This window comes from Phycodurus eques, chromosome 17 (genome assembly GCF_024500275.1).
Source record: "Phycodurus eques isolate BA_2022a chromosome 17, UOR_Pequ_1.1, whole genome shotgun sequence".
NCBI classification, from domain to species: Eukaryota; Metazoa; Chordata; class Actinopteri; order Syngnathiformes; family Syngnathidae; genus Phycodurus; species Phycodurus eques.
Window position 1 is genome coordinate 17,611,452 of NC_084541.1, and position 22,615 is coordinate 17,634,066.

Below are 22,615 nucleotides of genomic sequence, written 5' to 3' on the forward strand. Positions count from 1 at the left end.
GTGCAAGTCATCGTGCTTTCGCCCTTAAACGCACCAAGTTCTGCTTGATGTTTTTGTCATCGGGAGTAACGTTAATCAAAAAAAAAAAAAAAAGAAAATGATGTTGTGCAGATCGAGATTAGGCGTTTTTAAACCCGCCCAAGAGGGCCTGGTGAGTGGAACGACAACGTGTCTTTCAGCCATTTGTGACCCCCCCCCCCCCCATCGCCATGGTGCTTGTTGTGTTTTAAATTGCACAGCTGTTTCACGAAGCTTCTGGAAGTTTGGTGTACGTTTAACTCTAAAATGACATTGGACCGAACTGTTGCAACATCAGCAAGTAAAGCTGATTTATTCACGTGGTGTATTCCACTGTGATAAACAACTATGCTGACTGTGTTTTGACACCAGCAACCCCCCTCCCTACTCCTTGGGCCACTGTTTCTCAACTGGTTGATCGGGATCCAAAAGTGGAATTAAATGTACAGATTCATTCACATTCGGATGTTAGTAAAACTTTTGTTTGCCTTACGTACACGCCTCTACTAGCTTTCTGAAATACTAACAGATCGCAGTGTGCGTAAAATTAGTTAGTTATACAGATACTACCGAACTTGCGAACATTTGGACATACAGACTGCTGTGGTTGTTAAAATTCTGTTTGCAAGACCAACACGAGCCTACTTATGAACATTCAAGTTCAGAATATTTGGATTTAACAAATACACTGCCACGTTAGTGAAAATCATGTTTGCTACACGGACACAACCTTGTGTAGGAACATTCAGACATGTTATTTAACATTTTGTTCGCAATACAGTACAGACACAATATACGAACATTTGAGTAGAGATGTCATAGTTAATCGATAATCAACAATCAATCGACAACTATTTTGACCGATTAATCGCTTAGAGCCATTGTTTAACTGATAATTTTCCAAATTGTCTGATTTCAGCCTTTCAACAGTAAATATTCTCTGATTTCTGAAGTCCTTCATTAAAGCAGACTGATTATCTTTAGTGTTTAATCAAAATAAGGCATTTGCAAACATTACTTTGGAAAACAATGGTCAACAATTTTCCATGTTTTTTGGATGTTGGGGACCAAGCAAGTAACTGAATAATTTATGGGGAAACAATATTAGTCACTTTAATGTATGATGGAAATTAACCTTATTTGAAGCCATAATATGAATAATCTGTAATTGACATGGAGTTGACCCTGAATCACTGTCAGAAGTGTGTATCAAACTAGTAGCCCTTTACATAAGTACCCAAGAAGTAGCTCTCCGTTTCAAAAAGGTTGCTTAGTACTTCACTCGCTCTCATATAATATTGTTTAATCATTAAACATTACCAAATAAACAATAATCAGTTCATAAACTGTAATCAAAAAAGATTTTGTTTTTTTATTCGATTGATATTTTTATAATCTATACTATAGTCTATTATAAAAATATTCAATACTGACAGCCCTAATGCTGACCGTATGTTTTGACACCTAGCTGTTGTTAACATTTGTTTTGTCGAGTGTACCAAAGTTGGCAATCTTCCAGGGCGTGGCGTGTCAAAATAACGACTTGCAAACAATTCAAGATGTGAACAGCGTTCGGGAACATCACTTGTTAATAAGTAGGGAATCGTCTTCTGTGAGTTTGTATATTGAGTTGCGCGCCTTCGGTGTTGTACGATGTTTTTCTGAAACACATGCTGTGCAGCACCGTCTACTCCGCCAAATCCCGCACCACAGCATCATCATAGTGTCAGTTTAGTAAGAGGTTTTTACCTGTTTGTACCATTTATTTGTGTTTCAACTAAGTCCCAAGATAGTGTTATGGCAAAAAAAACAAGCCAGTCCCCACTAAATTTAAAGCAACACATAGTCTAGCACAGTTACAACGTATATCCGCAGATTAGCCGCTTTGCAGTCAGTATCTGTATACTTGCGTTAGTTTGCTGTACTTAACATGTTGAGATTCACAATCGCATAGTTTTTGAATGGTTCTAAAACCAGCCTCTGCACGCCGTGTATTTGTGGGTTGCCACTTTGTTTGGCTTGCGCTCACTCTGTCGATTCTCATGAATAACAAGTCTTCCACAAGTTCAAGCAAAGCAAGTCCTAAAACTGTCGACTTATGTCATACTCGAGTCCCCCACCTCGGCATACGATAGATGGGTGGAAATGTCTTTGGGGGTTTAAAGGTTAAGGCTGGGGACGACGACACTGTCGATGAAACCTTTTCAGCAAGTTATGGCTGGTGTCATCGGCTGAGAAACTTGTCGGTTTGCACCACATGTCGGTTAGTGGTGAGGATAAAAAAAAAAAATAGCAAAACTGATAATGTTCCTACCAATAGAAAATTTGCTAAATATCGACTTTCAACCAATTCAAGATACGAACAGCCTTCCGGAAGGTAACTTGTTTGTAACCAGGGTAACGTCTGTATTTGTAATCAGATTTTTTTTGTAACGTACAAAAGCGTACCGAGTTCCCACACGTAACATTAGGTAAGGGACATGAATTAGTAACTGGTACTTGGTAAACAAATGGCCTCGTGATGTGCTTTTGACGGTTCGTCAAACTCATTTGAAACATATCACCGCAGCACGAATGAAATGTAGCGAGGCGATGAAAACACAAGGCGGAGCAGCATTTGAACAGCCTCTCGTGGACTCGTCAGTTGACACAAATGGGGGGATAACTAATGCTGTTGGTGTTTTTTTATTGCACAGTCATTCAGACTCATAAAACTATTAACTGTTGCACTTGTTGACATCGTTGATGTTTCTGATCGGTAAGACTCAATTGTGCGTTTATTAAAAAAAAAAAAAAAGTGACACACTTCTGCCATTTAACTTTTGGGAACATTAGGCCTGACAACGTTTCCCCCCCACTCCCTACCAAAGTAAAGGGGTGGTAGTGGACATAAAAGCGATGATGCGGCGACATTGCATCAAAGCACTCAGTTCGCATCCAATCTGATTGCGTCTACTGCGTCCACACAGAAACGGAGCTGATCTAAACGGAATCATTTCAAGAATTGTGTGCGTCCACACGAAAACGCTGAAACGTTGTGGTGTGTGTGTATATGTGTGTGTATATATATATATATATATATATATGTGTGTGTGTGTGTGTGTATGTATATATATATATATATATATATATATATATATATATATATATATGTAGATATATCTATATATATCTCTCTCTATATATATATCTCTCTATATATATCTCTATATCTATATATCTCTATATATACATCTATATATCTCTCTCTCTCTCTCTATATATATATATAGATATATATATATATAGATATATATATATCTATATATCTCAGACCTGTGTGGCACTCTTTAACGCTGCCACGTGAAGTAATCAAAAACAAAGAAGTAGAAGCCGCGTTGCCATATCATATCTGTTGCTCCCGCGTCCATCCTTTGACTGCATCCGATTTAGCATCTTAGTTTGCTCGACGGCCGGTTTATTTCTGGTGCTGCCACATCACAAAGCAGATCTCCCAAGTTAAAAAAAATATATAAAGAATATATGGAGGGACAAAAGTTGAGTAAAAGAACGCGTTCAAAAGAAAACACGGAAGTCAACCACAAGTAGTCCGACACAGCAAAAACTAACGTGTGGAACACATGAGTTGGCCCTTAGTTCTGTACGGGAATTACGTCAACCCACCACCACAGTACTTTCATTCCAATGTGATCAGGAATGTCTAATGTTACAAATGTGTATATACAGTAATACGGTAACTTTTTGCTGCACACAATCATGACATCCTCGCATCACTGCCATATCAATATTTTATCTCTCTGGATGGACCTCTGGGTCAAGGACGGAGTGGGATGTCATTGCCACGCCGCTCGCTAGCTACTTTTTCCCAATATGTCTGGTAAATTACAGCTTATTTTCCACCGCAGGTTAGTTACCTCTTAAATGTTTCACTCTGAACTAATTCCTCCTTGCTTCGCTACTCTTTGTTGCTACATAAGCTTGCTAGCTCCTGCCGCTAGCTCCCACGGCTAGCTGACTGCTCGCAGCAAATAGATGGTTCGCATTATAGATAGAAGAGAGGGTTTTCCTGATATTTAGAGTTAATTTTGGTGTTGCGCATTATACTCGAGTGTAGTATACACGAGGAATTACAGTAAGCAGGGATCTGATAAAAAATAGTGTGAATACGGGGGTTTCCGCGAATAACTGATAATGTTCCCCCCAAAAATAAGCAAATAGATGAACCTGTGAATGCCAAACTGCGAGTATGCAGGGGTCCACTATTATTTGTTTTATGTTTGATTTTGATCTATGTAAAGCACTTTGTTTTAGCTGTTTTTCTTGTTTTAAAAAAAAAAAAAATTGCTCTATAAATTGAGTTGAGCGTTCCGTTACTACGGCCGCGGCATAACCCGAATTTGCAGCCTAGTTGATCACACCGTAGTCCATCACGGCAGGGTAAAGCAGTAGTAAGGTCGTGATTACAGTAAATATGAAAAACTCTTGTAGGTAGGGCTGGGCTAGTTATCATTTTAATTGATAAATCATTTTAAGGGTCACATCGCTATAGTCCACGTGCCTTAGGTCAGTGTTTCGAATGGAACTCATCTTTGAAAGAAGTGAGTCATTCCAGACAGTAAGTAGAGCTACATATGGGTAAAACAAGAAACCAAAGAACCCACAAAATTTCCCAGTTTTCCAACTAATGCCAGTGCAAGTTTGGGAGTTTTGACTTGAGCATAAGGTTAAATTTAACTCTTATCAGTTTTGGATGTAATCCAGTCGTGGATAAGTGGACTCCATAAAGAGTGGAAATGTATTTCAACATCCCAGGTGGCCTGTTTTAAGGATTTCAGCGCCAATATGTTGTAGGATGTGACCACCACTACACCCAAGCATTCTTATTTAGAATGTGAACTTTATGTACAGTTTACATTATTTTTTTATTTAAACGCGTTGCATAGTCATGCTCTACCTCCCAAAAAAGGGTGCAACCAAATCATGTGCTGGTGCGACCAACTGAAAAAGTTGGTTGCACCAGTGCAACAAAAGTTAGTGTAGAGCCCTGAGTGCGTATTATACATAGATATAAGGAAAATGATATATATATTTTTTTATGTCGCATTGTATGGACTTATATCGGTACGAAGGGGTTGTGAAAAAGGTTTGCTTTTATTCCAATATGATATGTAATGTTTAATGTTACAAATTACATGTATTTAATATGGTAACATTTTCACTGCTCACCCGAGAATCATGTTGTCCTACGAGATTACCCTAGCTCAGTGATTCCCAACCATTATTGAGCCAAGGCATATATTTTACATTTGAAAAATCTTCATGGCACACCAACAAACAAAAATGTCACTGAAAGTGGATACACAAGTCAATTGTACACTTTCTGCCATCTAATAGAATAGCATTTATTTGTTCTGTCTGTCTTTATATGCCGCTGGCATAGTTAATGAACAAAGATGCATTTGTTATAAAAAAAAAAAAATATTTTGACCAATTAAGTGAAATTTGATAATTTCCCGCGGCACACCAGAAGCGCTCTCACGGCACACTAATGTGTCACAGCACACTGGTTGGGAATCACTACCCAAGGTGCACACCAGAAGGAGCAGCACAATGTCCATTGAATTGAAGCAAAAAATCTGGTTTAAACAGTTTCTTTACATTTTATGTAGTTATGCCGTTATTGTATGTTTTTGTAAAGTACAATGTTATAGAGTGATTTTTTTTTTTTAATTTTTATTTATTTTTTTAAATTAAAAAAACACATTCCAAACATTTTTTGGGGGGGGTTAAGGCTGGAAAGGTTCCATGGCATTTCCATTCGTTTCCATGGGGAAAGATGATTTATGAGACGTTTTGAATTACGTGTGTGGTCAAAGAACAAATGAAACTTGGATCTCAAGGCACTGTTGTATGTAGTAATATTGGCACTAAATAAGAATTGGCCTGCAGTGTGACTGCCTCTTTAGCATTCGTGCTAACTCCAAACGCTTTCATTCCATTTAGAAAATGTCACTCGACTCCACCTTTGCCTACACACCCACTCGACACACACACACACACACACACACACACACACGCATACGCATACGCATAGTGACACGCACATACTATCAGCTGTTTGAGATGAGCCACTTGTCTTGAGCGAGCCAGCTCGGGATGCTTTATCTCGGGCTGCGTCTGCGCTCGGTGATAGAGCTCGGCAGGGTGTGGACCCTTCACACCGACGGCGTGTCCAGTCGGCGCTGTATCAGTGTCAAGGAGCCTCGAGGGCTCTCTCTTTAGAGACCTCATGTCCAAAACAAGCCAAACTTTGCAATAGCAGGGTTTGTCCTTTTTGACCGAACTGCAAGGTGATTGGATTAGCCTGTGAGTCATTCTCAATACAGTGAACACCCGCTATATTGTGGTTCATCTTCGTTTTGCAGATTTTCTCTTTTTGTATGTTTCACACTCCATGTATGTTAAGTAACAGTTGTTTGAAGGTTTGTAATTAACGTAAAAGCTATACCAGAGGTCACCAACATGGTGCCCCCCAAGGGCCACATGAGGAGCCTGCGGGCTTGTGTTAAAAATTAGCTCACCAGTGGTAGTACCATGTGATTTCCTAGGAATATGGTCGAAGCGATCATTTGAAAATGTAAATACTTGGAGAGAATTATTGAAATAAATTGTTATACATTGATGTTATGTTTCCTACATTGTTAAATCAGTATTAATTATTGAGAAATAACGTGATCAGTGCCTTGACAAAAATGAATATTATAAATTAGTGATAAAATAATTAGTTAATTTGAGCAAATTTGTTATTCCAGAAGTGTGCATCAAACTGGTAACTTTGCATTATTGATCACTCACGTTTAAAACGGTTGGTGACTCCGATCTATCCTCATTTATGTTAGCCCGTCATGGTATTTTGCCTTATATGTGAGCATAAAGCTAGCAGACTTTTTGCTACACAAAATTATATGGTTTGGTTAAACATTTTGGTGTTTAAATATACAATGTTTACTTCTCTTTTGTTTTTATATCTCCGTTTTACAAATGGGAGTGAAAAACAGCTTTAGCCAAGCACGTTGGGACTCTTATTTGGAGAACTGTGCCTCCCAGTCTTTTCATTTACTCAGTGATGCTATACAATAGTCTCCTATTTTTTGACAGCGAGAACGTGTGAATGGAACCCAAGGAATAGTTTCAAGTTTGTTTTAATAAGTATTAGTTTGTTATAAAAAGTTTGTGTTAAAAGGCTGTGGGGTAGGGTAACCCCCCCCCCCCCCACACACACACACACACCTGTCAGGTGTGGTTGTGAATGGTTCCCCCGTGATAAACGGGGTGAACACGCACAACTGTTGAAGTCCATGCGTCTTCGTCACTGTCGTTTGACGCACCCCGCTTTTGGAAATGACTTGAATGGCTACTGCTACTGAGCATCAAATTCATCAATATGTTGGCGCAGTTTCACATGGAAGCCTTGCAGCCAAAGCCGTTGTCACCAAAGCCTGCATTGCCAGCTGGGATTTGTCTCGCGTGACCCCCCCCCCCCCTCCCCCCTCCCCCACCACCTCAAACAACTCTCAGCTTGCCGTTGAATCTTTGCGCCACATTTGTACACAAAAGGCAGACGAGAAGTGATGAGGTGATGTCGTCATGTGACTCTGGCGTAACAGCCTGCAGTAGCTCGTTGACCGTTTCCTCCATATTTGGATCTTGCAAGGCAGGGAGAGCGGCTTCCCTCCTGTCGTCACTCGGGTAGAGTCTGTCATTGCGGCGCCTGCTCACTTAAATTCAGTTTTAAATTCACACTCTTGTTTGCCTTAAATCCGGCCCACAAACAAGTCTGGCACGTTTGCGTGTTAACGCTGGGTAGCATAACGTCAGTGTAAACCTGGCTGATATAGCTTGACGGTCCCATCTTGTTTTGGGGCTGCTTATTACATCCAGCATGCCACAAAACATTTAGGGGCCCTTTCAAACTTTACAGCCTGAAAACGTTTTCCCAACAGTGTTCAGTGCAGACATCAGAACCGAAAATACAGTGACGGACCGCAGTGCTGTTCTGTTGCTTGTGTGTAGAATGCTTATCCAACAAAGCTTAGTGTAGGGTTGCAGCTATCGAATATTCTGAGAATAAATTATTACTGACTCATGCCAGCAGACTGTGTTGGGTACAATTATTTCCCTGGCTACAATTTACATCCAGTTTGCATACAGACATCAACAAAAAGCCAACATTAAACACGGGTTTCCCAAAGATGTAGTTGGAGCCATAGATCGCACCCACATTTCAATTAAAGCGCCGTCATACAATAATTTCAGCTACGTGAGCAGGAAAGGATTTCATTCAGTCAATGCACAAATCTGCTATCCAGATCGTCTGGAGGAATTAGCGCTCGATTAATTCATTCTACAGAATAGCTCTTCCGCAGGAGCTGCCTTGGAGGATGGATGGCTGTACCTACAATGAAGTGTCCTCAATAATGCTTACAAGTATCCATAATTGTTTTTCCTCCTCCTGGGTAATTAAATATAATTCTCATCTGTGTCTCGCTCACATTTTTTAGCATTGAGTTTGATGTCAACCCATTTATTTGTATTACAGAGACTGCTCTTTTCTCTGATTGATAGAACAGCAGCGGTTAAATTCTACCAATGTCATTGTTTTCTTTTTGTTTGTAACGCCTCCTAACTTCTCAGACAAGTTCCTCAATGTAGGTCTCAGAGGTAATACTTTTGTCCACCCTCCTTGCCATGACTTTGGAGTTAGTCCATCCACATATTTTTAAAGCCTTGTCATAATTCGCCGAGCCGATCAAAGACGTCATTGATCGGCTCCGCAAAAGACATTTACTCGGCGTCGCTGCGTGGACAGTATATTTGAATCCAAAAGCTAGTTTATTTTTAGCCTTGTCGCATGTCTTTTGACATATTACTGTAAATATCTGACGGCCAAAAAAATTATTCCAAAGAAATAAAATAAATAAATTCATTAAACAAACTTGGCGGTGTGGGACAGACAACACGTCGGCGACAGGCAACACGTAATTCCCCGCTCAGACTAAAAGACAAATTTGCTCTTTCATGATTGCACTGTCAGACTACTGCAATAAAATCTTGTATTTCGCATCCTGTTTTTTATGATCATTGGGCTTTATCTTGTCAACTCAAATGTGACCGGTACACTCGTTACGATGGCGACGACAACAAGAGTGGAGCGAGCCGACGTTATTATAAGGACAAAATGGGGGAAAATCCTGATCGTGTAAAGCCTACTGATAAATGAGCCCCCTGATCTTTACCATAGCATTCAGAACAGTTGTGTGGTACTTAGAAGGTAAGCTAGATAGTTGATTGGTGGATTTTCCATTTCCAGGACAGAAGCCACATCAGCATTTACTGTTTCCAACTGTTTCGTGGTGAAGTGAACTGGATTGTTGCACTTCATTCCCAACACTGATTTATCTAAGACCGCGAACTCAAAAGCCGATGTGGCACCAGCGATTACCCACATGGCCCTGGAGTCATTTTCGGCAATGGAGGTGGGGGGCTTTGCAGGTCACCTTGGCAGCATGTTCCTGCCGCTCCGTAGATGAGCTGGGGATAATGCTAAGTAGATGATGAATGGAATATTGCTACAAACGGTAGGGGGGGAGAGGGAGTGGCTGAATTGAATTGCCGACGGGATGGTGCTAACAAATGGTAATGGTCGCCTCTGGTTTATGACAACTAGCTCTTGCTGTGCTGCGGAGACAGCCCAAAGCCAGTTAAAGGCAGCATGAGGAAGACGAGAGTGATGGAGTAAGCCAGTACAAGCTTGTGTCTGTGATATTAGCGACATAGGTCATAGATGTACCCGTATCAATCATCTAATGAGATCCAATACTATAACTGTATTAAAAGCTTTTTTTTTCCTACAAGAACATTTGGCACCTTGATACACGGGTTTAATTTGTTCCGTGACCCAGCTCCTAACTCAAGTTTACTGGGCTATCAAAAAAAAATTCCATATGGAAACGTTCATCCTTTTCAGCCTCTGAAAACATTTTTTAATCGAGAAGTGGTTCTGTGTAGTATGAAAACATGATAAACAAGAATGTCAGTAAATAAACTGGTTTTATGAAGTGTAATTACTGTTCATAGTGTCGTATTCGTTAATTTGATGTGGGTCTTTAAGGGGCGTGGCCTGGTGAGTGACATCAGGAGCTGGACTCTGGTTGGCTAGGTACACCCTCTATGTGAGTGTCTGGGCGTGAGTTGTGGAACAAAGCAGCTCTTTGCGAGTGTTCTCATTTGCATGTTAATGAGTTTGACTGGTTTTTCGATTCAGTATTGCATCAGCGACTTTCTATCCTTGCCCACATGCTTTAAAGTAACTTTAACTCATTGACTGCCGGCCATTTTGAAAGCAGAGTTCCTCATGTTCCCGGCTATTTTAGAGCATTTTGATTGATCTTTCAAGACCTACACGTTGTTCTGTGTCATTAAGCACCAAACCTACCAAAAATAAAGAGTAGACTCTTCTTTCACCAGAAAACAGTTTGTTTTAGCTTTTCTGTTCTTTCGTAATCAGTAGTAAATGTGGGGTATACCATGCAGTACCTGCGTTTCTATGACTGAGATGTCTAAACCTGCTCGACTTCCAGCGTGTTGGCATTTCTCGCCCTCATTATCGACATGAGCTGAAATTCACGCCCGAATCTTGATCTTCTACTCAAAAGCCATGATCATCTCATCTGGCAACTTCCTTGTCACCCTCTTGTTTCGTCAAATTTTAGTCTTGCTTTGCATGACTGAAAGCCGTGTTGCAGGTAAGGCAAGTGCCACCTCTATTTGTTTAAAACTGTCCCTGTTTGCAGCGTGGTTTACTGGAGGAACTAACCCTGAGTTAACAGCTCATTAACAACACATCATCATACCGCTCGTTGGGAGAAAAAAAAATATTTAACAGGACCTCACAAGGCTGTGCGAAAACTAATTAGACTTGTCGTTGCATAGCCGGATTGTGCTACTAAAAACAAGCACTTCATTAGTTTATCATTTTAAAACCCAGTGGCCCTTTACATGTGAACTTCTGGCAACGGCCTGAGAGAATTGTGCATAATAGTGGGCCGAGTTTATTTGGCGGGTTTATGAAAAAGATCATTCCAGTGTTTCTAAGCTGAGACCTGCGGGGATTCGGTGACACAAAGCTCTCGTTTGTTAACCGCTGCGTTGTGGAATGTGCGCTTGTTGCCAGCAGCCGGCATTTAATACTTTGACGTGGATGCGTAGCTCTGACGTCACGTTTTTAGCTGCGTCGCCCTGTAGTTTTGTAATGTCACCTGTTGTTCTTTCGAATGAGCTACAAATAGGGCATAGCGCCATTTATGGTCGTGGAAGCGAACATGCTATACGGCGGCCAATAATCAGATTCTCCGCCTGTGCGTGTACGCCACCGACCTTGCAAGCAATCCCTGAAGTCCCAAAGAGTCAGAGCATCATATGCTGCTCTGCCACAGGAGGTCCGAGTTTGTCCGACATGCTGACCGTTTGACCTTAAAGCCGCCGTCATCCGATCTGAGCGGCCAACGTCAGCGGAGTACAGTCTCCCTCCGGCTAGTCAATTAGTTTAATGATGCAGACAGTCAACAAGGCTGTATACATATTTCATATGACGGCTCACACAAAGCACTCTTAAGGTGTAGTCAGGCTACTTTTTACAGGAACCTATTTTCACTAAACAGCAATGGATTAAAAAAAGCTTGTGGAATCTGAGACTGATAATGGATAATAATGGATTCTCAACAGTAAATATTCTCAGTTTTCTGCAGTCCTTCATGAAAACAGACTGATTTAAGATATTTGCATATATTTGTGTTTACGTTTGAAAATAATGATCAACATTGTTGCCCATTTTCTGAAATGCTACGGACCAAACCATGAACTTAATTGTAATCAATTTGTTTGTCCATTTTCTCCACTGTTTTTTTTGCCAAGAAAGGCATTATGTAGACTTAATTCCATCTGTGAGGGCGGGATTCCATTTAAAAAAAAAAAAAAAAAAAAGTTTTAAAGTGATGTTTGTGATGTCACTCGTGGTTAAGTCAACACCTTTCAGGAATTGACAGAGGTGAAAGTCACGATCTTTGACCCGGTGATGAATGATGCTCAAACACCTTTGATTTCCACCACAATAAACGTTGAGCGATTCTCAATGTGACCTGCATTACTCATTCTGTCAGGGCGTTTGTAACAAACAAATCACCGTTTCCTGCTATTTAAATGTGTGTTGCAGCACATTTAATTTTCGCTGTCACATCCTTAAAAGTTCATTCAATGTTTCCTCCCACTTGCCTTCACAGGCGCCTTTGTAATTTAACTCTTTATGGAAATCCACAAAACGAGACTCGTATACTCTGAAAACCTGCAACTGTTTGAAGTTGTCAAATGTAAACACACTTGACATAAAGCCCCGTTTGTCCGTGCCTCATTCTCCGTGTCAGGAAAATGAGTTTCCTGTTATTCGCATCTGGATTATTGAAACGGCAGTGACAGCATCTTTAACCGGCCTGCCCTTTATTTCATGTTTTGCGCTGGAATGTGAGGAATGATTGAGCCCAATATGCTGATGAAGAAACAAGTGTACTCTTAAAACTGCAAACCTAGTCATGTTGCAGCTAAATGTGTTTTTATACATCAACCTTCCAAAGAATTTGATTGTGTTTCTTTGTAATAGTCATATTTTGAGAGCTATTATGAATTACTCTGTCGCCCCTTCGTCAGTGCAAAAACCAGACCCATATCCAACACATCTCGTCTGAGATCGGCCTGTAATATTTGAGGCCAAAGAGCATATTTGTACATTTTCTCTGTAGCCAGAACAGACTTTCAGCCTAAAGCTAGTACGTCAGCGGGAACTGAGCCGCTTTTGTATTTTATTTTATCTTGTCTTGTAAAATTGGCAGCGGAAAAAACCCCAAACATTTCAGGGATTTCCCAAAATGTCAATACTAGTAACATTTGCAGGTCCTTTGTGTGTTTGTATCATTAAACTTTTATCGGATCCAAAAGAAGACCCTGCTATGGTTGTAGTACTTTATAGAGGGCAAAGAACCAGAAATATAATCGGCACGCCGAAAACATAATTAGAGCCGTTTAGTTCCAGGACCTACAAGTACGAAGAACTCACAGTTCCTGGAACTTGTACAGTTTATTGTATTTCCCAAAATTGATTGGATTTGTTGTTCAGTTTTATATGGAATAACTTATGTTTGTAAAAGTACTTTCCAAATTGAAATGAATTGAAATGCCATTAACAATATAATAAAATACAGCTGCTTCTTTTTTTTTTTTTTTTTTTTTTGTCAAAGCCTTTGAAAAGCTGAGGAAAATCTCCCCACTTTGTAGCTCATTGTGGTCATGCATTTCTGGTTATAGACCATGTTGAATTGCAGCAAAAAAAAAATTTTACACTCAAACTTGACATCTGTGTTAATGCATTTTGTGCATTCATTGCATTGAAATTTGCAACTGAAAGCCATCGTATTATTTTCTGATTCCAAGTTTCAGGTATTTTTGTCTACGCTTGTGTGGAACGAGAAAGCCAGATCGTTTCGTGGGTTATATGTGTCCTCTTCTGACTGTGTTCTGCTGTCATCAGCTGATTTCACATTTCAGCTGAATTGTTTTATTTATTTTTTGTCTCCACAGAGTCTACGGGTCTCGCCAAGGTGGTGAAAGCAGGCAACCCCCCCAAGGCCAGACGTGGAGGAAAGGTAAATGCTCTTTATTTATTTGTTTATTTATTTATTTTTAATTGTACAAGGCTGTTCTAAGTCCTCTGTAGTCTGCATGCCATGCAAGTATGTGGTGTTTTAAGTGGTAACTATACTACAGAATGGCACAAAATTAATTTTTTCCATCGCTTTTTTTTTCTGTAGAAACAAATGCTTTGTAACCGCCAATCACATTACTTCAATGGCCATAATGTAAGCCAAGACTCTTAACTGCCAAAATTAAGAACCAAATTACATTTAGCATTGTAAATATAGTGAAGTATTGTTGTTAACCACAGCACATTTATGCTTTTATATGCTGCATTTATTTGTATGGCTTGGCGGCCGCTGCCCAGCTGGATCGCTTGCGCCGAACCTGGAAATGCACTTCCAGCAGTGTTGAAAACTTATGTTTACAAAGTCGTCCTCCACGAAATGGGCCCAAACACAGCACAATTCTGGTTCCGAATGTTTAGGAATATCTCTCAAAATAAATTGAAGCCATTTATTTCTCCTTTTCAAACATGTGAACGAATACAATTCACATAAGACGGTCTACAGTCTTCATAAAACTTGCTAGTTGTTAGCGAGGGATGGGGTCCCAAAATACGAAAACACATTGTGAGGGTTTGTAAAAGTATTGACTTTATGGTTTTCTTCCACATTTCTTGAGGCACAATTCTAATTTCAGCTGCTAAACTGAAGCATTAAAATTTGAAGACATGAAAGTCAAATTGTCATTCTCGTTTCCACCGAATTGCAGGTTTTACCAAAGGTTGTACAGGTGTTAATTTGTAAACACTAAGATTACATACTGTACTAAACTACACCTAACGGGATGTGGACTGTGTTGAAACTTAAAAAGGTGTGATCTTCGGAGCTTATCCTCACTGGATGCTTCGTTACCACCCATTAACGATGCATTCAGGCCCCGCTCTGCTGTGTTTGCTCAGGTCGGGGACTTTTGCGACGCCAATAGCTGGCCCACCCCGGGGGAGATCGCAACTAAAGACATGCAGGTAGGTGTGTTTTGTCTGAATGTGGTGTCGAGGAGATGCGGTTTATTGGGCGAGATAAGGGGGGCGAGGAACACCAGACGGGCTAGTGTCTGATGGGTTTTACTGTCCTTGCCAAAACATTGGTGGAAGGAGATCCAAACAACCACCTTCTGTTTCAGCTTGTATTGAAAGGGCCCAGTACATCACTTTACTCTTCTCTTTACAGCTCTGCATCAACGTTGAATGCTTAAAGTCGACTAATCGTGAAACACTTGTTTGTGGTATCGTGTCTTCTAAACTGCCTTTTTACAGAGGATTTTCGATGTGCAGATCTACTGCCATCACCAGAATATAACGCCCTGTGGAGCAGCAAATGTCCGGCCAACAAGGCGACACAGTCGTAATACATCTGCGCAAGTTTGAGAGTACGAAAATGAGCGTGTTAGGCGTGAGAATAGCGGTTAGGCTCAGTAGCGTTGACTATTCTAATCGCTAGTTTTGAAATATTCATACAAGCGGGTGTGAGGACCGATGGCAAGAAACGAGGGCAGCGGGGTGAAATGAAATCTCGAAACACATGAAACCATCCTCCTCGTGACAATGTTTTTTAATAATGCGCAGACGGACATAGTTGTTTGATACAACACATTCCAACATCGCGACAGACCGGTAGCAAGTCCCAGCCTCCAGTACCACAAAAACATAAGTCAACTTGAAACAGAGAAAATGCTGAATTTTCTCGGGAGCCTGCCTACGATATCATGTCTTACAAGATAAAGACCGACCGGTTGGTTGAGAGAAACAAAGAACTATCTCGACTTTAATCATATTATAGTCAACTACAAAACAACTTTGTAGTTGTTCAATCCCTAGTTCTGTGTCCTATTGCTGAACATATTTGCTGGAACGGACTTAAGGTATGCATCTACATTCATTAAGTGCTTCTGTTGCATAATAAACACGTAAAAGATGACCTCAAAAGCCCTCTCTCAGCACCAAGCACCTGTCGTGTCAAAGCTGCTCGGTTCGTTCGAGCACACGTCACGACACAGTGACCCCGACCCCCCTCCTTTCCCCGAGCAGCTTCAGAGCTGTCGGCTATTTCTGATCCCTGTATTGGCTAATGTGTCACCAGCCGCATGGCCCGCTAACCTCCCCTAATTTAGACACCCGGATCCCTCCGAACACAATGGAGCGCATACGTTGCTCAGCAGGAAAATGTGGGTCAACGTCATCAGAGACTGGAATAAATTGCACGATAGGGAGGGCTGGACTTTTGGATGTGGTGGCCAGTGCCTGGGAAGGGAGGTCCTTTTAGGGATCCCCTTTTGGTAATCCGGCCCCTGGATCGGTGATGCTGCTGTTGCTGCTGCTGCTATTCTTGGGGGACTGTCCAGCATCATGTAATACGAGTCGACACTTTCTGTGATTTTAAAATGTTGATCTTAGGAATCTCAACTCATGTTTTCCGTATTGGCTATTGGACTGGCTGTGTTGTCTTTGTCTGGAGAGTCAGAGTCCAGAGTTTGGTCTTTGGATTGTTGTGGCAAGTTAATATTGTTCCGTCACCACCAAAGAATTCAGGATTCCCTCTCCTTTTTGTCAACAGTTTCTCTACCATCCCACCGCATACATTCACCAACAGCGTACTTGCATACCTTGCATATCTTAATCCCCAGCAGTTGTCCTAATCACCATTTCCAAACAGTGTCCCATAACAATCAGGCTTAGGCTTATTCTCCCCCCCCCCCTCCACACCCCCCCCCATCTCATTTATGTCTGTGAACTGTTTTTTTTAAATTTTTTTAATTTTGCGTTTTCATCTCTGTCCACGTCACTGTCTCCGCTAAACTGCTCTGCCCTCCCTCCCTCCCTCCCTCCCTCCCTCCCTGTGTTCAGATCGAGGCAGTGACACGGACCGTGTCCTGCCCACCGACTGTCAGGCAGGTCAAAGACACGTGGAGATCCACTGTAAGTTTCATCTGGCAGCCCCGTAATATGCCCTGAATGCCTGCTACTCGCCTGCCTGGTCGCTGTATTCGATTAGTATGCCAGTATTAGACTCAAGTGGGGCTGCAACAACGAATCAATGTCAATACAAATTGCCAATTAAAAGTGTTGGCAACGAATTTCATAATGGATTCGTTGTCGCGCGATTATTACATCAGTCACCTGCTGTGTTCCGCGGTTATTACGAGTGTTAATACACTGGTCAGTAAAACACCGCAGAAGAAGAGCAGCGTGTGGCAGAAGTACTGTATACCCGGTGGATAGAGCGGAGCATTTTTTTTTCTTTCAACGTGACTGGGGCAGAGAGAGTCATCTAATGTGTTTGCGCATTTCGTTCTACACAATGCTAGATAATGTGTTGCTTGCAAGCTTTGCGATAAATGTCGGAGTCACTGAGGAGGCGAGCACTAGGGGAAGTCACACGGTTGATGTGTGCAGTCTGATAGCGATAGAAACACATCGATCAATTCTCCAAACAGGCAAAACTTTCTTGCTTGAAGCTATTTTTCACTTCCAGTTGTAGTTTATTGTAAAACGGGCACGTAAAACAAAATGAAACATCCACTACCGTTGCTAATAGAGATACCTATGCTTACAAAACATTTGTACCAATGCTACAGTAACTATAGGGGGCGCGGGGGTGGGTGACGACGGCATTTAGGAAGAGACAAACTTAATATGTACCACAATGTGTCACATTACCTAATGGAGATAATTATGCATTTTATCCTAAAATGTGTATAAAAAAACTGATTGATCAAATTAAAAGAAATGATTCGTGTTAAGAATGTACTAATTGCTGTGCGTACTGCAATATAACTGGGCATGAAAAGTATTTTTACTTGAAGTCTGGTATGATTGGTATTGAGCAGTTTAACCTGCTCAGTTTTTGTGCAATTTAATTAAAAAATATATAGATTTGGCAGATTTGTGTGGCCTATTGTAAAGCATTTTGACATTTAGTGGTTTAGAAAAAAATAACTTTAGATCTGGAAACCAGTAGTGTAGCTAGCTTGTTAGCTGTGCTGAGTCACCGACGAGACATCCCTCTTCTACTTGAATGTTTCGACAGCATTTATAGTCATAAAAACCCATTCACTGTTTCTCCTCACCCTCATTACATCTATGTACCATATGTCATTGAAAGCCTGAACAGTTACAGCTGGGTTAAATGGATTAGGTATAATGGACACGTGCTGCAGTTAATCTGTGTTTTGTTGGGAAATAAGACTGACAGAGTGCTAATCCTGCTTGTTCGGTTTTCACTTCAGGCCTCCAGTTTAGTGAAAATGGTGTTTGACTAGATCATAAAATAAACTTTTCGTTAGTATGGTTGTTGATGGATGGAAAAAAAGGGAAGTGTTTTCAAATTTTGGTGAAAATACATTTGTCACGCGATGATGTGTTGAATGTTATTTCTGGAAGTGGATATTTGACTTTAGTTTTTTTAATACAATGAGGTTTGTGTACGTTCAGTGGCATGGAACACTGTTCTTGAATCCACTTGTTGCAAATGCTTTGCATGATTTCCTGTGCGAAAAACTCTCAGCATTGTCGTGTTTCTGGTGACTTTCGCTTTATTTTCATCCTGAATGGATTCATCCAAATACAACCCCAATTCCAATTAAGTTGGGACGTTGTGTTAAACAAAAATAAAAACAGAATACAATGATTTGCAAATCATGTTCAACCTATATTTCATTCAATACACTACAAAGACAAGCTATTTAATGTTCAAATTGATAATCTTGATTGTTTTTAGCAAATAATCATTAACTTGGAATTTTATGGCTGCAACACGTTCCAAAAAAAGCTGGGACAGGTGGCATAAAAGACTGAGAAAGTTGAGGAATGCTCATCAAACACCTGTTTGGAACATCCCACAGGTGAACAGGCTAATTGGGAACAGGTGCATGCCATGATTGGGTAGAAAAGGAGCTTCCCTGAATTGCTCAGTCATTCACAAGCAAAGATGGAGCGAGGTTCACCTCTTTGTGAACAAGTGCGTGAGAAAATAGTCCAACAGTTTAAGGACAATGTTCCTCAATGTAAAATTGCAAGGAATTGAAGGATTTCATCATCTACGATCCATAATATCATCAAAAGGTCCAGAGAATCTGGAGAAATCACTGCATGTAAGCGGCAAGGCCGAAAACCAACATTGAATGCCCGTGACCTTCGATTCCTCAGGCGGCAATGCATAAAAAAACGACATCAATTTGTAAAGGATATCACCACATGGACTCAGGAACACTTCAGAAAACCGATGTCAGTCAATACAGTTCGGCGCTATATTCGTAAGTGCAACTTGAAACTCTACTATGCAAAGCAAAAGCCATTTATCAACAACACCCAGAAACGCCGCCGGCTTTTCTGGGCCCGAACTCCTCTACGATGGACTGATGCAAAGTGGAAAAGTGTTCTGTGGTCCGACGAGTCCACATTTCAAATTGTGTTTGGAAATTGTGGACGTCGTGTCCTCCGGGCCAAAGAGGAAAAGAGACATCCAGACTGTTATGGATGTAAAGTTAAAAAGCCAGCATCTGTGATGGTATGGGGCTGTGTTCGTGCCAATGGCATGGGTAGTAACTTACATGTCTGTGAAGGCACCATTAATGCTGAAGGGTACATACAGGTTTTGGAGAAACATATGCTGCCATCCAAGCAATGTCTTTTTCATGGGCGCCCCTGCTTATTTCAGCAAGACAATGCCAAACCATATTCTGCACGTGTTACAACACCGTGGCTTCGTCGTAAAAGAGTGATGGTACTAGACTGGCCTGCCTGCAGTCCAGACCTGTTTCCCATTGAAAATGTGTGGCCCATTATGAAGCGTAAAATACGACAACGGAGACCCCGGAATGTTGAACAGCTGAAGCTGTACATCAAGCAACAATGGGAAAGAATTCCACCTACAAAGCTTCAACAATTAGTGTCCTCAGTTCCCAAACGTTTATTGAATGTTGTTAAAAGAAAAGATGATGTCACACAGTGGTAAGCTTTTTTGGAATGTGTTGCAGCCGTAACATTCTAAGTTAATGATTATTTGCTAAAAACAATACAGTGTATCAGTTTGAACATTAAATATCTTTGTAGTGTATTCAATTAAATATAGGTTGAACATGATTTGCAAATCATTGTATTCTGTTTTTATTTAACACAGCGTCCCAACTTCATTGGAATTGGGGTTGTATTATAAAACATATTTTGTTTTTTTGTTTTTCCTGATCAATTAACCTGTTATGTTTCTTTGCTACACCATGAAATAATCACACTGCATGTAATTTTTCCTTTATAAAATGAAAATTAAAGCAGACACACTTATCCATGCGTTGTGTATGACATATGAAATGCACAGTGAAATAGGCCTATAATAATCAAAAGAATTTGATCACAGAAAAGGTCAACGCAAAATCTCCGCAGGGTAATTTTTCCGCACAGACTAGCGTTGCTGCAGACACACGCGCCACTGCGTGTAGATAAAGATTGGTGAGATGGCAGCGAGCCAGGAGGAAAGAGTGTGGCGCGTAAAAGTCTTGGGATTATTTCACATCTGCTGCAAAGGAGAAATGTCTTAAACAACAGCATGTCTACACTTGGTAAATATCGCTCCTTTTGTTTGCCTGATGGTCACTCACCAGGCCAGGCCCTTTTAAAGCCATACACACTTAAAGTCAATGGTGCTACAGTGTAAAATGTGCGAATGATGACCCCAAGTGAACAATAATAATCATACCTGCACCTCACATGCAGAATACATTTTTATCGAATTAAGGGATGGGATGGTTGTTTGCTTCTATGTGCGCTGCGATTGGCTGCCGACCAGTTCAGGGTGTACCCCGCCTCTCGCCCAAAGATAGCTGGGATAGGCTCCAGCACGCCTGCGACTCTACTGAGGAGAAGCGGTACAGAAAACGGATGGATGGATAGGCGATGGGATAATCGGTATAATGATCAATTCTTAAAAATATTGACTAGCCCAAAAAAAATCTCCTTGCATTTTATATATTATTTTTCGAGGTTTTTATGTTTAATTTTTATTATATATATTTTTTTAACTTGAACATAACAGGAGGGTCAATCCATAAATTCTGGTGTTGGTTCTGTTCGTACCGTCAACTTACTAACACACCAGCACACGCCAATATTTGATGACTAGCAGCATGCTTGGTGGTCAGTGTCTCTCTTGTCATGTCAACGCGTCATGCGGTTAGGCCTACAAGAGGACGTCCACCAAGAAGGATACGAAGGAGAAGCGCGAGAGCAACGAGGAGAGCAAGGAGAACCTGAAGACCAGCAAGTCGGACGACTCTGGAGAGGAGAAGAACGGAGACGACGACTCCCAGAAGAACGGGCAGAAGAAAAAAGGTGAAATTGCTGTTTCGTTTTCTGTTCTGGGGTCAAATTTCTATTGTACCTTTTGGAAGAATATTCCATAGTCAACATGATGACATTCTGATGAAATACCAACTGACATAAATTTCTGATTCCGGCTTTCGCTTTTTTTTTTTTGTCACTACGTGGTGAACCGCAGACTCTCAGGCCAACTTCCTGTTCCGTTATGTCCTCTTGACTTTCACCTCATTCCCGTGCCTGCTGGCTTCGTAGACAAACGGAGCGCCACGTCACTTTAAAGTAGCTGTGTCATTTCCCCATGCACAGTCATTCACATTTGTCCTCAAACAAGCCCGCAGCGCACAGCACAGCAGATCACTAACGCTGCCTGCTGGCCATCAGAGTTACTGCAGCCAAATAAATGCTTGTTTTTTTTTCTAGTCCAGTCTGTCTGGTGTCAACTAATCCATGCATCCATTTTCTATACCGCTTATCCTCACCAGGGTCACAGGTCAGCTGGAGCCTATCCGTTAGTTTTCTGTTTGATTTTCCAAAATAAGACTTTTGATTGAGTGAATGCTGAGAAGCCTCAAACAGCACCCAAAATCTTTATTTTTATTCCGTGCACTTTTTTACTGCGCTTTCGCCTTCCACATTTCTCAACAGGTACAAACTTCAAAAGATTCCCCAAAATTTTGTAAATACGAGGAATTACTTTCCACATTCCAAAAATTACCCACTTTTCTCAGAATTCCACATTTCCACACCAAAATCCCATTCAAGTGAATAACAAAAAGTTTTCAATTTTCCCGTTCTAAATTTCAAACTGTTCAGCTCATTCAGGCCTACTTTCCACATTGCCATTATTCCCACATTTCACACAATAAAATCCCCAAATTTAAGAGATTTTACATTTTTACCTCTTCCTTCCGCATTTCTTGACCGATTCAAACCATTCCAACTTCAAAATATTCAACTCATTCAGGACATCCTGGAAACTATTTATCACATATCCAAAATTCCTTAATTTTCACCAAATTAAGAGATTTTATGTATTTCTCCTTCCACTTTTCTTGACCGATTCAAACCATTCTAATTTCAAGTTTCACTTTCGACATTTCAACAATTCAATTAAAATTTCAACAGCATTTCATTTCACGGTAACTCTTAAGCATTCAGTCATTTCTACACAAATTAAAATCTCTAGTTATCCTTAAAAATAACCTCAAAAAGGCACACTCCTCTACCACTGTACTCACTGGTTTTCTCTTTGGGTGTTCTATATTTATGGCCCAGAAGTGATTTTCATGCAAATATTTCTGTAATTAACAAATTTCAAAGTTACCACTGGCGGGCCATGAACTAATTTGCTAAACGGCGCAAGACATCATCATCACACAGCTCAAGACGTTATGTTCATGGCCTAATTTTTCATACAAATTTTTGCTGTAATTATGACTTCATCGTTGAAATTCGGGTTACGTGACCACCATAGAAACGGAA

General features: G+C 40.7%; 1 protein-coding gene across 3 annotated transcripts in view; it reads left to right on the forward strand.

Annotated features, from left to right (window-relative positions):
• The window catches only part of larp1 (La ribonucleoprotein 1, translational regulator), a 36,320-nt gene that overhangs the window by 1,527 nt on the left and 12,178 nt on the right, over positions 1-22,615 (forward strand). For 2 of the 3 annotated variants that reach the window (XM_061702202.1, XM_061702201.1), the window contains exons 2-5: positions 13,705-13,769; positions 14,723-14,788; positions 16,667-16,738; positions 20,992-21,145. In XM_061702202.1, coding sequence (XP_061558186.1) covers positions 13,705-13,769; positions 14,723-14,788; positions 16,667-16,738; positions 20,992-21,145 — 357 coding nt within the window. The remainder of the gene's footprint in view (positions 1-13,704; positions 13,770-14,722; positions 14,789-16,666; positions 16,739-20,991; positions 21,146-22,615) is intronic. The other variant, XM_061702203.1, reaches the window with a different exon arrangement.